The following is a 12,377-nucleotide window of genomic DNA, read 5'->3' on the forward strand; positions in this document are numbered from 1 at the left end:
CTTTACCATCTGAGCCACCAGGGAAGCCCATGAACATACTAGCTAGATCTTTATTATATTTGGAAACTGAGATGGACTTGTGGACACGGGGTGGGTGGGAAGTGGAGGGTAGGACATATTGGGAGATTAGCATTGACATATACACCGTGTGCATAGGTACGTAGTAGGAAGCTGCTGTATAGCATAGGGAGTCAGCTCAGTGCTCTGTGATGACCTAGAGGGGTGGGAAAAGGGATGGGATGGGAGGGAGGTTCAAAAGGGAGGGGAGGGGATATATATATATATAAAAATTATAAAGCAGTTATACTCTAATTTTAAAAATTTGCTATATGGAACTTAAATAAAATAAAATTGCTTCCCTATGTTACATGGGATAGAAATGAATCATATTCCTATAATTAGTTTTTGGCAATTTTCTCATTTGTATTTAAAGGAACTGTGGCTGCAGCCGCTGGTCTTCACCCTGGACAGTGTATCATCAAAGTCAACGGAATCAATGTCAGCAAAGAGACACACGCCAGCGTTATTGCCCATGTCACGGCCTGCAGGAAGTACCGGAGACCAACGAAGGTAAATGCCCTCGGTGCAACTGTAATGGCGAACGCGCTCAGAAGGCCCTGGGGATGGCATGCAATGATGCCAGAACTGTCTGTGGTTTCCACTGCCAGGTTCATATTTAAGCACAGCATTGTCAGTCTCATAATGCTTCTTTTATGCGCATAATTAGTTATAATCGATTCTGCTTAAGTGGCCACATTTTGCTGCTGTAGTATTATCACCAGTTTAAACAGTGTCCTGGGCTATTTTCATTTTCCTTGTGATGAGTTTTCGAATAGTTGTTTATCAAATTGAAATCTAAAGGCCTGAACTGTTTTCTTGACAGATGCTTTAGAATCTGTAATGGTCAGCATGTATCTTTGTTGGTATATATGAATTATAAATGCTTACACTGTTTATTATAAAACTTCTGTGAGAAAGAATTGTAGGTTATACTTTATAGAGTCCGTGATTGACTGTTGAAAATGTTTTATTTAGGTAACTGAATTTAGCTCTTAAAAGAAAATACCACAGTGTGTTTGCCATTACTTAAAATTTTGAGCATTGTCCATTGATTCAAACTTTACATGCCATACAAAAATAAAGTTAAAATCCTATTTGGTAAGCAAAACTTACTATCTCATGAGATACAAATGAGTATTGGGTTAGAAAAAGAAAATTCTCTCAAATTAATTGAGTACAAAAGGAATTCTAAAGGAGAGGCATTCTGTTCATTTTTCTGCCATGCACCTAAAATACTCCTTTTTTTGGATTTTGGAATAGGATTTTGTGTCCAAAATGGAAAGCTGAATGACTACTTTCTCTTGGGCCAGGACTGACATCCTGCAAAATACTGAGCCTCCAAGAAAATAGCTGATCAATTCTGCTTACTAATAAGGTCAAACGAGCATAGCAAATTGGAATTCACATGTGGCTGCATAGGTTACTTGGATTAACAGTAGTTTCATACATATTTATTGAACTATGTTAGTGAATGAAGTTTTAAAAAGATACTGAAAGATCAGATCTTTCCCCTTATGCCAGAATTTTAAGAAGTAGTTAAATTGAGTTGAGTTTCATTTCTTTTCATTTTCCTTATCTTCCTTGTTGGAGAGGTGAAATAATTAAGAAAAGGAGTAAATAAACAGAGAAATTCACCAGGTAAATAACACACGCTAGCAGGTATCCATTGCTGCAAAACAGACTGTTCCAAACTTTGTGACTTGGAACAACAGTGATTAATTATTTCTCTCGCTTCTCCGGTTGACTTGGTGTTGGTTCCTTGAGGTGAGGGCTTCGTTCTGCTGGGAACTGACTGGTACTGGGGTCCCCTCCTGAAGGTTTCTCACTCCAGAGCCACTCCTCCTGGCCCTCCTTTCCAGTCCTAAGCATAATTCTCCTTTCTGCATAGCGTCTAGGTTTCAAGAGGGAGTATTCCAAGTGATGATCTCTATATGGTGCTTGTTACTAGCCCTCTGAAAAGTCAGATCACATGACCAAGCCCAGGGTCAGAAGGAGCTACACAAAGGTTTGGATTCTGGGGATTGGTTCCTTGAAGGCCGCAACCACTTACCAAAGTTTATTTGCATGATTAAGTGTTAACTAGCATTTTAATGATGTGGTATTGGTGCTCAGTTGCTCAGTTGTGTCTGACTCTTGGCAATGTCATGGACTATAGCCCACCAGGTTTCTCTATGGAACTTTCCAGGCAAGAATACTGGAGTGGGTTGCTCTTTCCTTCTCCAGGGGATCTTCCTGATCCAGGGATTGAGCCCTCATCTCTTGCATCTCCTGTATAGGCAGGTGGATTCTTTATGACTGTGCCACCTGGGAAGCCTTTTAATGATATATGAAAGTGAAAGTGAAGTCGCTCAGTCATGTCGGACTTTTCGAAGCTGAGCCCCAGGCTCCTCCATCCATGGGATTTTCTAGGCAAGAGTACTAGAGTGGGTTGCCATTCCCTTCTCCAGGGGATCTTCCCAACCCAGGGATCGAACCCAGGTCTCCCACATTGCAGGCTTTACCATCTGAGCCACCAGGGAAGCCGTTAATGATGTATAAGTGAAATGAAAGTCTCTTAGTCATGTCTGAGTCTTTGCAACAGTCCATGGAATTCTCCAGGCCAGAATACTGGAGTGGGTAGCCTTTCCCTTCTCCAGGGGATCTTCCCAGGGATAAACCCAGGTCTCATGCATTGCAGGCAGATTCTTTACCAGCTGAGCCCCAAGGGAAGCCCAAGAATACTGGAGTGAGTAGCCTATCCCTTCTCCGGCAGATCTTCCTGACCCAGGAATCGAACCGAGATCCCTGCATTGCAGGCAGATTCTTTACCAACTGAGCTATCAGGGAAGCCTTTAATAATGTATAGCACTACAATAATTAAACACAATTGTGAAGATGGATAATACAAATTATATCACACTTCAGTCATGCAACTCATCTTATCAGCCTACCTAGGAAAACTACAAACATTAAACTAATGCTACCCTGTAAACATTTACTTGGTAGCCATTTCATCTTTCTCATTTATCTAAATAAGATGGGGAACTGCTACTTAAAATATAGGATCATTTATGATGTAGAAAGATTAAAAGGTAGTTATATCAGTTGGGAACCCCATGAGTTGAAAAATATTCTTCCAGTTTTCTCATTGGTTTGTTTCACAAAAAACATTAAGTGTATTTGAAACATGTGTGACTGTTAAAAGAGCTTTTTAGGGACTTCCCTGGTAGTCCAGTGGTTGCGATTTGCCTTCCAGTGCAGGGGGTGCAGGTTTGATCCCTGGTGAGGAAACTAAGATCGCACATGCCTCATGGCCAAAAACTAAAATGTGAAACAGACAGAACACTGTAACAAATTCAATGAAGACTATAAAATTGGTCTACATAAAAAAATTTTTTAAGGAAGTACATTTAAATCATCTGGAAACTTACAGATGACTGCTTCTTCAGAAAAGTTTCCATCTACCATTTATTTTGTTTACAAATGTAATTTATAGTTCATTATACGATATGCTTGAGTCATTTGAGTAAGACATTTGGGAAATACATCTTATTTAAAAACCTATCTTTGGAAGAAAAAAACCTCAAGCTTAAAAAGGTCAGTTTGTTAAAAACAATATTAATTGCCATTGACTTCCTGTCAGTTTGGGACATTGACTTTCCTTCTCTTTCAAATTTTATTGTATTTAAACTAGAAGGGTGAATAAGATTGTCAGCTCTTCTTCTGAAGCACATTAATGAAATGGATATGCATTTTAGGAAACACTGATATTAAATACCTCTGAGGTTTCTTTCCTTCATTTCCAGCAAGATTCCATACAATGGGTTTATAATAGTGTTGAGAGCGCTCAGGAAGACCTTCAGAAGTCCAACTCCAAACCTCCAGGAGATGAAGCAGGGGATTCCTTTGACTGTAAAGTAGAAGGTAGGTTTCTTCTTCTCCTCTTGGGCTTATAGGATTCTTTGTCAATGTGCCATTGCCGAGTCCCAGTTACTAAAAACCTTATATGTTCAGGTGACTACCTTAGTCATCATCTCAAATAGACGTCATGTCAAATCCCTAAGTCATAATTGCTCATGGCTAACATGGAATAGCTACGCCACTTTCTTAGGCACTCTGTTAGATATTTTGCATGGATTACCTTATCAGCTTATCAGAAATGAAGCTCTGTTTTGTTGTTCAGTCATTCAGTCATGTCCAACTCTTTTCTACCCCATGGGACTGCAGCACACCGGACTTCCCTGTCCTTCACCATCTCCCAGAGTTTGCTCAAACTCATGTCCAGTGAGTCAGTGATGCCATCCAACCATCTCATTCTCTGTTATACCCTTCTCCTCCTGCCTTCATCTTTCCCAGCATCAGAGTTTTTCCAGTGAGTCAGCTCTTTGCATCAGCTGGTCAAAGTATTAGAGCTTCAGCTTCAGCATCAGTCCTTCCAATGAATATTCAGGGTTGATTTCTTTTAGGATTGACTGGTTGGATCTCCTTGCAGTCCAAGGGACTCTCAGGAGTCTTCTCCAACACCACAGTTCAAAAGCATCCAAATTATCATCACCCAAACTTTACGGAGAAGAAATTGAGGTCCATGGAGGTTAATGAATGTGCCCAAGCTAGTAAGTGGTAGAATGAGGATTCAAACCCCAGCTATAATGTGTTTCCTTGTTTTGAGTTTCAATGTTGTGTCAACCTTCCCACTCCAATGTGGTTCACAAACCATGAGCACCTGCATCACGTAAGTAGGATGGAGATACAGAGGCTCAGCCCCACCCTCTATCTACTGGGTGAGAATCTCAATTTTAGCAAGATAATATCTGTATGTACAATAAAATTTGAGAAGCCCTCGTTTAGAAAGTTCATAGTTTCTTTGAAATTATGTTTTTTCTGCTCTTGCCTATTTTATATTTACTGGTCCTGCCTTTATTGTAGGGATTAATTGTTTTAAGTAAACTAGTACTGTATTTTTACTTAGTATTTACTGTTAGATTCCTCATTCCTCAGCAGTTTCTTGCTTGAGACTACTTTTATTTTTTTCACTAGCTGACTGATTGTTGGCCAAAAACCTATAGGAATATATTCAGGATGGAAATTTTATTACAGTCAACAGTGATACATTTTCTCAATGAGTTAGCCTCAGGAGATGCTGTTTGGGAAAATTCAGGCACTCGCTGCTGAAAAAATAATTATTGCATCTCCTTTCTGCTTCAGTATGATTTTCTGTATTTTTTCTGCTTTGAGAAAATATTCATCCAGTGTTTGAGGCAGTTTTAGGAACCCTGACTTGAAGTTATGCATGATTTTAATGAAAAAATTGTGTTTCATGTTGATACAGATATAAGTAGGCATGCATATGGTCCATAGATCAAAACTGGGTGTGCAAAGATAAAACTAGTCATATTAGAATGGTAACGTTTGGATCAGTCAATCTTATATTTTTCTTCAATGCTCTTCTTTTTAAAAACATTAGCTAGATACTTCATTTAGCACAGCAGATTTAGTCACCCTTTAAAAGCTCTAAAAAATATTCAGAGAGATTCAGATTATTTGAGGAGACTGAAAAACACCTTCCTGAATTCGCTGAATTAAAGTCGTCTTTTTTTCCAGAGGTAATTGACAAGTTCAACACCATGGCAATCATCGACGGGAAGAAGGAGCACGTGAGTTTGACGGTGGACAATGTCCACCTGGAGTATGGTGTTGTGTATGAGTATGACAGCACCGCTGGGATCAAGTGCAATGTGGTGGAGAAGATGATTGAGCCCAAAGGCTTCTTCAGCCTCACTGCCAAGGTACGAACGATCCTATCAGAGAAAGATATTATGTTCTCAGTAAAACAACTGAAGTCCTCACCCACCCCCACCTTAAAAAATGAAATAGCTGTGAATGCTTTAGCTGTCCGCTCATTCAAGTTCTCTTTCTTGTTCTTTTTTCCCCCATTACTCAACTGTGTATAGTCTTTTTTTTTTTTTAATTGACCTCTTTTGGAGCACAGTGTTATGTTAGATGGGCTGCTTGCCCAGGAGAGCATTAGTTGATTTGGCAGAGGTTCTCTGCATTTAGTAAGTTTGCTATGTCTGTGAATTCAGTATCGTGAAAACGTTTCAGATGGTTTTCATGACAGATGGTGCTTTCCTAAATGTACATAATCCTCTGAAGAATATTTGAAGTCGTAAAATGTGTTCAGATTCTGTAAGGCTCATGTTTATTTCATGCAGTTTTTCGAAGCTTCCAGACTAGTTTATGAATAGATCTCCAGGTGTGTATATAATTCTTAGTTGTGAAGAGTCTTGTCCTTAGTCCTTAAAGCAAGACAGGGAGGGAGGAAGAGGATCTTCATCCAAATGGATAAAACACATGGTAAGTAAGAGGTCACCCTGTTTGCTTTCCAAGATCCTTCCACAGAGTAAATCGGTCAGACTCCTATTGCACCCTCCGCAGGTCAGAACTTTTGTGTTCCATCTACTTTTACATCACCCTGGGAGGATTCAGGTACAACAAGAAGTATGTGTCTTCACCACCTTTATTTCTTCATTTCAGTTTGTGTTTCAAATGTGTATAGTTGAGATAGATCTAGTAATAATAGCAGGTATTTTTTAAATTTTAGTGGAAGAAAATGATAGAAAAATCCAAATGCACTATTTCAAAAATAATTATTTTATGTTTTTGTGTTATATTCTGAAAGTCAGTTTCTTTTTTCATTTTTTTAAAATTTAATTGGAGGGTAATTGCTTTACAATATGAAAGTCAGCTTCTTAAAATTATCCCATCATTATGATGACATTGTACCACTATATGTATCTATTGATAGAGAATCTGTAGTTTCAAAATTCAACCCATTCCCAACTATTAATGCATTATACTACTGAGAAGATCTATAGAAGAGTTTGGGACCAGTTTATTGTAATTATTTTATCTCATGTTCTAACTCTTTGAAATTTACAAAATTACATGGATTATTTTATATATGACAACTGTACAACTTAATACTGTATATATTACTGTTTTACACATGAAGAAAGTCAAAGAAATTAAGAAATTTAACCAAGACCACACTGCTAATGATAAAGTGAGCTCTGATTTCTAGACTAGTGATTAAACCAAAAACTCACTCTCCATATTCTGCAAGACAGGGAAATGGAGGTGGTGAGGGAGCTCAAATAAACATAGCACCTATACATTGTCTATCTCACACTATATTATAAAAACCTCATGCAAAGTGGTATCAGTCATTGTGATCCTTGAACAATCATAAATGCTACATATACCTAATGTTCGTGCTAAGTTGCTTCAGTCGTGTCCAACTCTTTGTGACCCTGTGGACCATAGCCCACCAGGCTCCTCTGTCCATGGGATTCTCCAGGCAAGAATACTGGAGTGGGTTGCCATTCCCTTCTCCAGGGGATCTTCCCGACCCAGGGATTGAGCCTGCATCTATTACGTCTCCTGCATGGGCAGGCAGGTTCTTTACCACTAGCACCACCTGAGAAGCCCACGTATAAATAATACACATAATTAATTCTCTGTTCATTGGAAATTCTCAGTGATTCATGATGTACACACACACATGCTGCCTTATAATCAGTTCAGATAGCCAAAAGATTTACTAATTGAGCACATCTTATGAATGGCTTTATCTGCTGCTTTTATCAGACAGAGTTCAGACACTGGAAGCGACATTGTTTTTTAACTTTGGCACGAGAAAGTCTCATTTATTCCATCCTTCTTCGAACATTTGTTATTATAAACGCACTCTCTGTACCAGGCTCTCAGTAGCAAGAAAGGATATGGTTTTCCTTAGTTTTTGTTGTTCTATTACCAAGTTGAGGGAAAAAAAAAATGTTCTGAATAACTCTGACTAAAATATGGGCAGTGTGTTCCCACATCAGAGTGTACTGATTTATTCAGCAGGGCGTCTTTGAAGTCCCCTCACCTCCCTCAGGCAGCCTTTTTTTATAGCCAGCAGAAGGGAAAACAGGAGATGCCAGACACACAAGTCCATCACTTCACTGCCAGGGTTTATTGAACACAGAAATCCCAGGCAGCTAAAAGAAGCACACTGGGGAAAAAACACCCTATGTTGTGGAATTGTGAACATTTTATTTGGCTGATTTTGAAGCTTTTATTTTCTTGCTCTGTTTTTTTTTTGTGTGTGTGTGTCTACAGATTCTTGAAGCCCTGGCTAAAAGTGATGATCATTTCGTACAAAACTGCACCAGCCTTAGCTCTTTGAATGAAGTGATTCCTACTGACCTTCAAAGTAAATTCAGTGCCATTTGTAGTGAAAAAATTGAGCGCATATGTCAGAGAATATCCAGTTATAAAAAGGTAAAGTAAAGGCTCTGGGTATTTCACACGTGATTATTATTTAAATTATTATTGTAATGTCAAATTTAATTCAGTGTTCGATTTTTTATTCCTTATTTATGTACCAGTGTATTGAAATAATGATAAGATTTATATAGCATTTTAGAGTTCTTCAAATGCCTTTATATCCTTTACCTCATTTGATCTTTGTAAGCTAAGTCATTATTTCATATTCTCCAATATAATAACTGAGACCTAGAGAATTAAATTGGGATTCCCAGGTGGCACAGTGGTAAAGAATCCACCGGCCAGTGCAGGAGAAGCAGGAGACGCGAATTCAATCCCTGGGTTGGGAAGATCCCCAAGAGGAGGAAATGGCAACCCAGACCAGTATTCTTGCCTGAAAATCCCACGGGCAGAGGAGCCTGGTGGGCTACGCACCATGGTTTCGCAAAGAGTCGGACACAACTGAGCATGCATGCCTGCATTCATGCAAAGAATTAAATTACTTACTGGCAAATATAGAGTTGGGATGTTAATCCAAACCACCTAGTCAGATTTTAAAATGATACAGTAGTCGTTCTTTTCCTGTTCTCTCAACTGAGGGAACAGGGTCCTCAATCAGAAAGTACTTGGAACACAGGCTGTTTCCTTCATTAATTGAGCGTAGTAATTGAGCACTTTTTATGCGTGAAGCTGTTCTTGGTTCCAGGAATATGGCAGCAAAGATTCTTCCCTCATGGTGTTTCCATTTGAGTGGGCGAGACAGCAACAAAGTAAATACATGTCCACAAACGGGGTAAATAAACTATTGAAGAGAATTATGAGGACAGCCATGGGTGGGAAGTACCAGTGTGGGAACTCTGAACTGGGTAGCTAGAGAAAGCATCCTTTAGGAAAGCTTGTATTTAAATGACAAGTAGAGCTCTTTCTCCAAATGGGAGGAAGAAGCCTCCAGGTAGACAGAACAGCTGGTGGTGGTGTTCAGTTGCCAAGTCATGTCCAGCTCTTCATGACCCCACGGACTGCAGCATACCAGGCCTCCCTGTCCCTCACCATCTCCCGAGATTCACCTATGTTCATGTCCTTTGAATCGGTGATGCCACCCAACCATTTTGTCCTCTATTTCCCTCTTCTCATTCTGCCTTCAGTCTTTCCCAGCATTAAAGATTTTTCCAGTGAGTCAGCCGTGTGCACCAGGTAGCCAAAGTATTGGAGCTTCAGTTTCAGCATCAGTCCTTTAGGCCTCAAAGCAGAAAGAAGGCCAGGGTGGAAGCTTCCGCAGGGACCAGCATGAGATGCTGTGAAACTCTATGCCTTTCAGGACTTTGGGTTTTCTTCTTACATCAATGAGAAGTTGGAAGTTTTTAGATATAATGGTGGCTTCATTTAATGTAGGTTTTTAAAAGGTCATGCTAGGAACTTCCGTGGTGGTACAGTAGTCAACACTTTGCCTGCCAGTGCAGGGGTGTGGGTCCAGTCCCTGGTCAGGGAGCTGAGACCCCACATGCCTTGTCACCCAAAGACCAAAACATAAAACAGAAACAGTATTGTAACAGACTTAATAAAGATGGTCTACATCACATCCCCCCCAAAAAAGATAGTGCTGGCTCCCCTGTAGGAATAGATTGCAAGGTGGAATCTTGCAATCTAGAGAGGTGTGTCCAGGTTCGTGATGGTGGTGGCATAGACTCTGGTGAAGACATAGGAGACAGAACATTTAGCGAATCTGACAATATATTTTAGAGACAGAGTAAATAAAAATGGATCTCCAAAACATATGTTTTAATATCTTTTAATTTTTTTTCTATTTGTATCAATGGGAAGATAGCTAATTAAATTATTTTCCTCAAAGTGAGGCTGGTTGCATGGATATTTTGTTTGTGCATGTGTGTGGGGGAGTTTAGTAGCCAATGAATGACCTAAAAGGAAGAGTCTCCTCACCAGAAAGTAAATTAGCCAAAACCTTGATCTTGAAGTTCTTGCCTGTGGAAGTGTGACTGAATACATCTCTGTTCTTTAAGCTAAAAAAAAAAAAAAAAAGAGCAAGAGAGAGACTAGTTGGTTAAAATTTGATGGTCATACTAGGAAATATTATTTATGCCAGTGTATGTGAATATGACTTAACTGACTATGTTTGATATGGTAAATAAAAGATAAGCCCTTTTTATGTCCAGATATGTCCATTTAAAAACAGGCAAATGCGTGAAAGAATACCCAAGGAATTTCAATCTTGGTTACCTCAGGCAGGAGAAAGAAAAGGGGGCTCACTGTGGTTTTCTTTAAGGCCTTCCTATACTGTTCGGCTTGTTAAGTTGAATATATATTGATGTCATAATTTTATGAAGAAAAAATGATATTCAGGATCACTGGAAAACTGTCATATCTGTTCACTCTCTTTCCATGACTGCTGTTGACCCCTTTGAGTTTGAGAACCATTCCATGAATATGCCTTGTGGAAGCCGAAGAACAGAAGATTTTCTTTTTACTTCTCCTGTCTCTTTGAGATGTGACAGTTCTTTGAAGTTAAATTTAAAAGCTCTAAACAAATGCAAATTAGTAGTTCCCTTTTGAACGCATTTTGAAAAGAGAGTCATTCTACTTCTGAGATGGATCTGTATAAAGTATGTAGGGTTCGGGCAGATTCTGGTTATCAAACTTGTCACGGTTGTGTGTCTCGTTTTTCTACCTCGTTTTCAATTTCTTCCTATTTTCTCTCCATTCATTCAAACAACAAAAGCAGTAGAAGTAGCTTAAAGAAATATGCATCAGTTCAGTTCAGTTCAGTTCAGTCCCTCAGTCGTGTCCGACTCTTATAGGAGAAGGTAAAATATCTAAGTAAAAGCAAAACATTAGGATGAGGGTTTATTACATAGGGTATTGATTCAGCTGCTTTAAGAAGGGCCAAGACAACATAGAGTTAGCAGAAAGTTTATTTCTCACTCTTGTGAAAGCCCAACTGATAGGAGTCCAGTGTGGTGAGGCTGATGATCCTCTAGGGATTCTCCTATATTTTTGTTTTCTCCTTTAGGATATTGCCCTCTTCCACAAAGCCAAAGTTGGCTCACCACCACCATGTCTAAACGAATTCCCCTTAAACGGGGAAAGAGAAAGCAGAGAGTGAATTGCTTCCTTTTGAGGGCAGGACCCAGAAGTTGTAAAGTGAAAGTAAAGTCACTCAGTCACTCAGTCGTGCCTGTGGATAGTAGCCTGCACCAAGCTCCTCCATCCATGGGATTTTCAAGGCAAAGTACTGGAGTGGGTTTCCATTTCCTCCATCCCTATTCACATCTTGTTAGACTTTTAGTGCAAAGGACACTGGGACATGTAGTCTCAAACTGGGCATCCATGTGGCAAAGTAAGGGCTTCCCCTGTGGCTCAGCAGTAGAGTCCTCCTGCAGTGCAGGAGCTGCAGGAGACTCGGGTTCAATCTCTGGATCAGAAGGATCCCCTGGAGGAGTTCATGGCAACCCACTTCCAGCATTCTTGCCTGCAGAATCCCATGGACAGAGGAGCCTGACAGGCTACAGTCCATAGGATTGCAAAGAGTCAAACATGACTGAAGCAACTTAGCACGCATGTGCCAAACCAAAGTTTAAGGAACTTTATTACTCAGAGAAAGAAGAAGAGGATGAATATTGAAGGAAAATGAACAGGTAAATTTAGAGATAAAGCTATGTTAGAGGGACTTCCCTGGTGGTCCAGTGGTTAAGATTTCACCGTCCAATGCAGGGGATGCGAGTTTAATCCTTGATTGGGGATCTAAGGTCCTACATGTCTCAGGAACAAAAAAACAAACAAAATCTTCCCATAAAACAGAAGCAATGCTGTAGAAAATTCAATAAAGACTTTTAAAATGGTCCACATCAAAAAAGATAATCTTAAAAAAATTATTAGAAGAGATGGTATAAAAATTTTTCATTTCAAAAAAAAATTTTTTTTAAGATGATATTCATTGGAAAAATAAAAAGAGAGAGAGAGAGAGAGATGGTCTGGATCATCAGAGAATAAAGGGTAAGTAGGTCCTAAGACTCTAC

The 12,377-nt window shown here is 39.5% G+C and overlaps 1 protein-coding gene across 1 annotated transcript in view; it reads left to right on the top strand.

Moving 5' to 3' along the window:
- Positions 1-12,377, top strand: part of PREX2 (phosphatidylinositol-3,4,5-trisphosphate dependent Rac exchange factor 2) — a 294,556-nt gene that overhangs the window by 149,241 nt on the left and 132,938 nt on the right. Inside the window, exons 20-23 of the mRNA XM_068983504.1 lie at positions 434-570; positions 3,846-3,963; positions 5,641-5,825; positions 8,200-8,361. Of these exons, the coding sequence (XP_068839605.1) occupies positions 434-570; positions 3,846-3,963; positions 5,641-5,825; positions 8,200-8,361 (602 nt within the window). The remainder of the gene's footprint in view (positions 1-433; positions 571-3,845; positions 3,964-5,640; positions 5,826-8,199; positions 8,362-12,377) is intronic.

Source organism: Capricornis sumatraensis, chromosome 11, assembly GCF_032405125.1.
Source record: "Capricornis sumatraensis isolate serow.1 chromosome 11, serow.2, whole genome shotgun sequence".
In the NCBI taxonomy this organism is placed as follows: domain Eukaryota; kingdom Metazoa; phylum Chordata; class Mammalia; order Artiodactyla; family Bovidae; genus Capricornis; species Capricornis sumatraensis.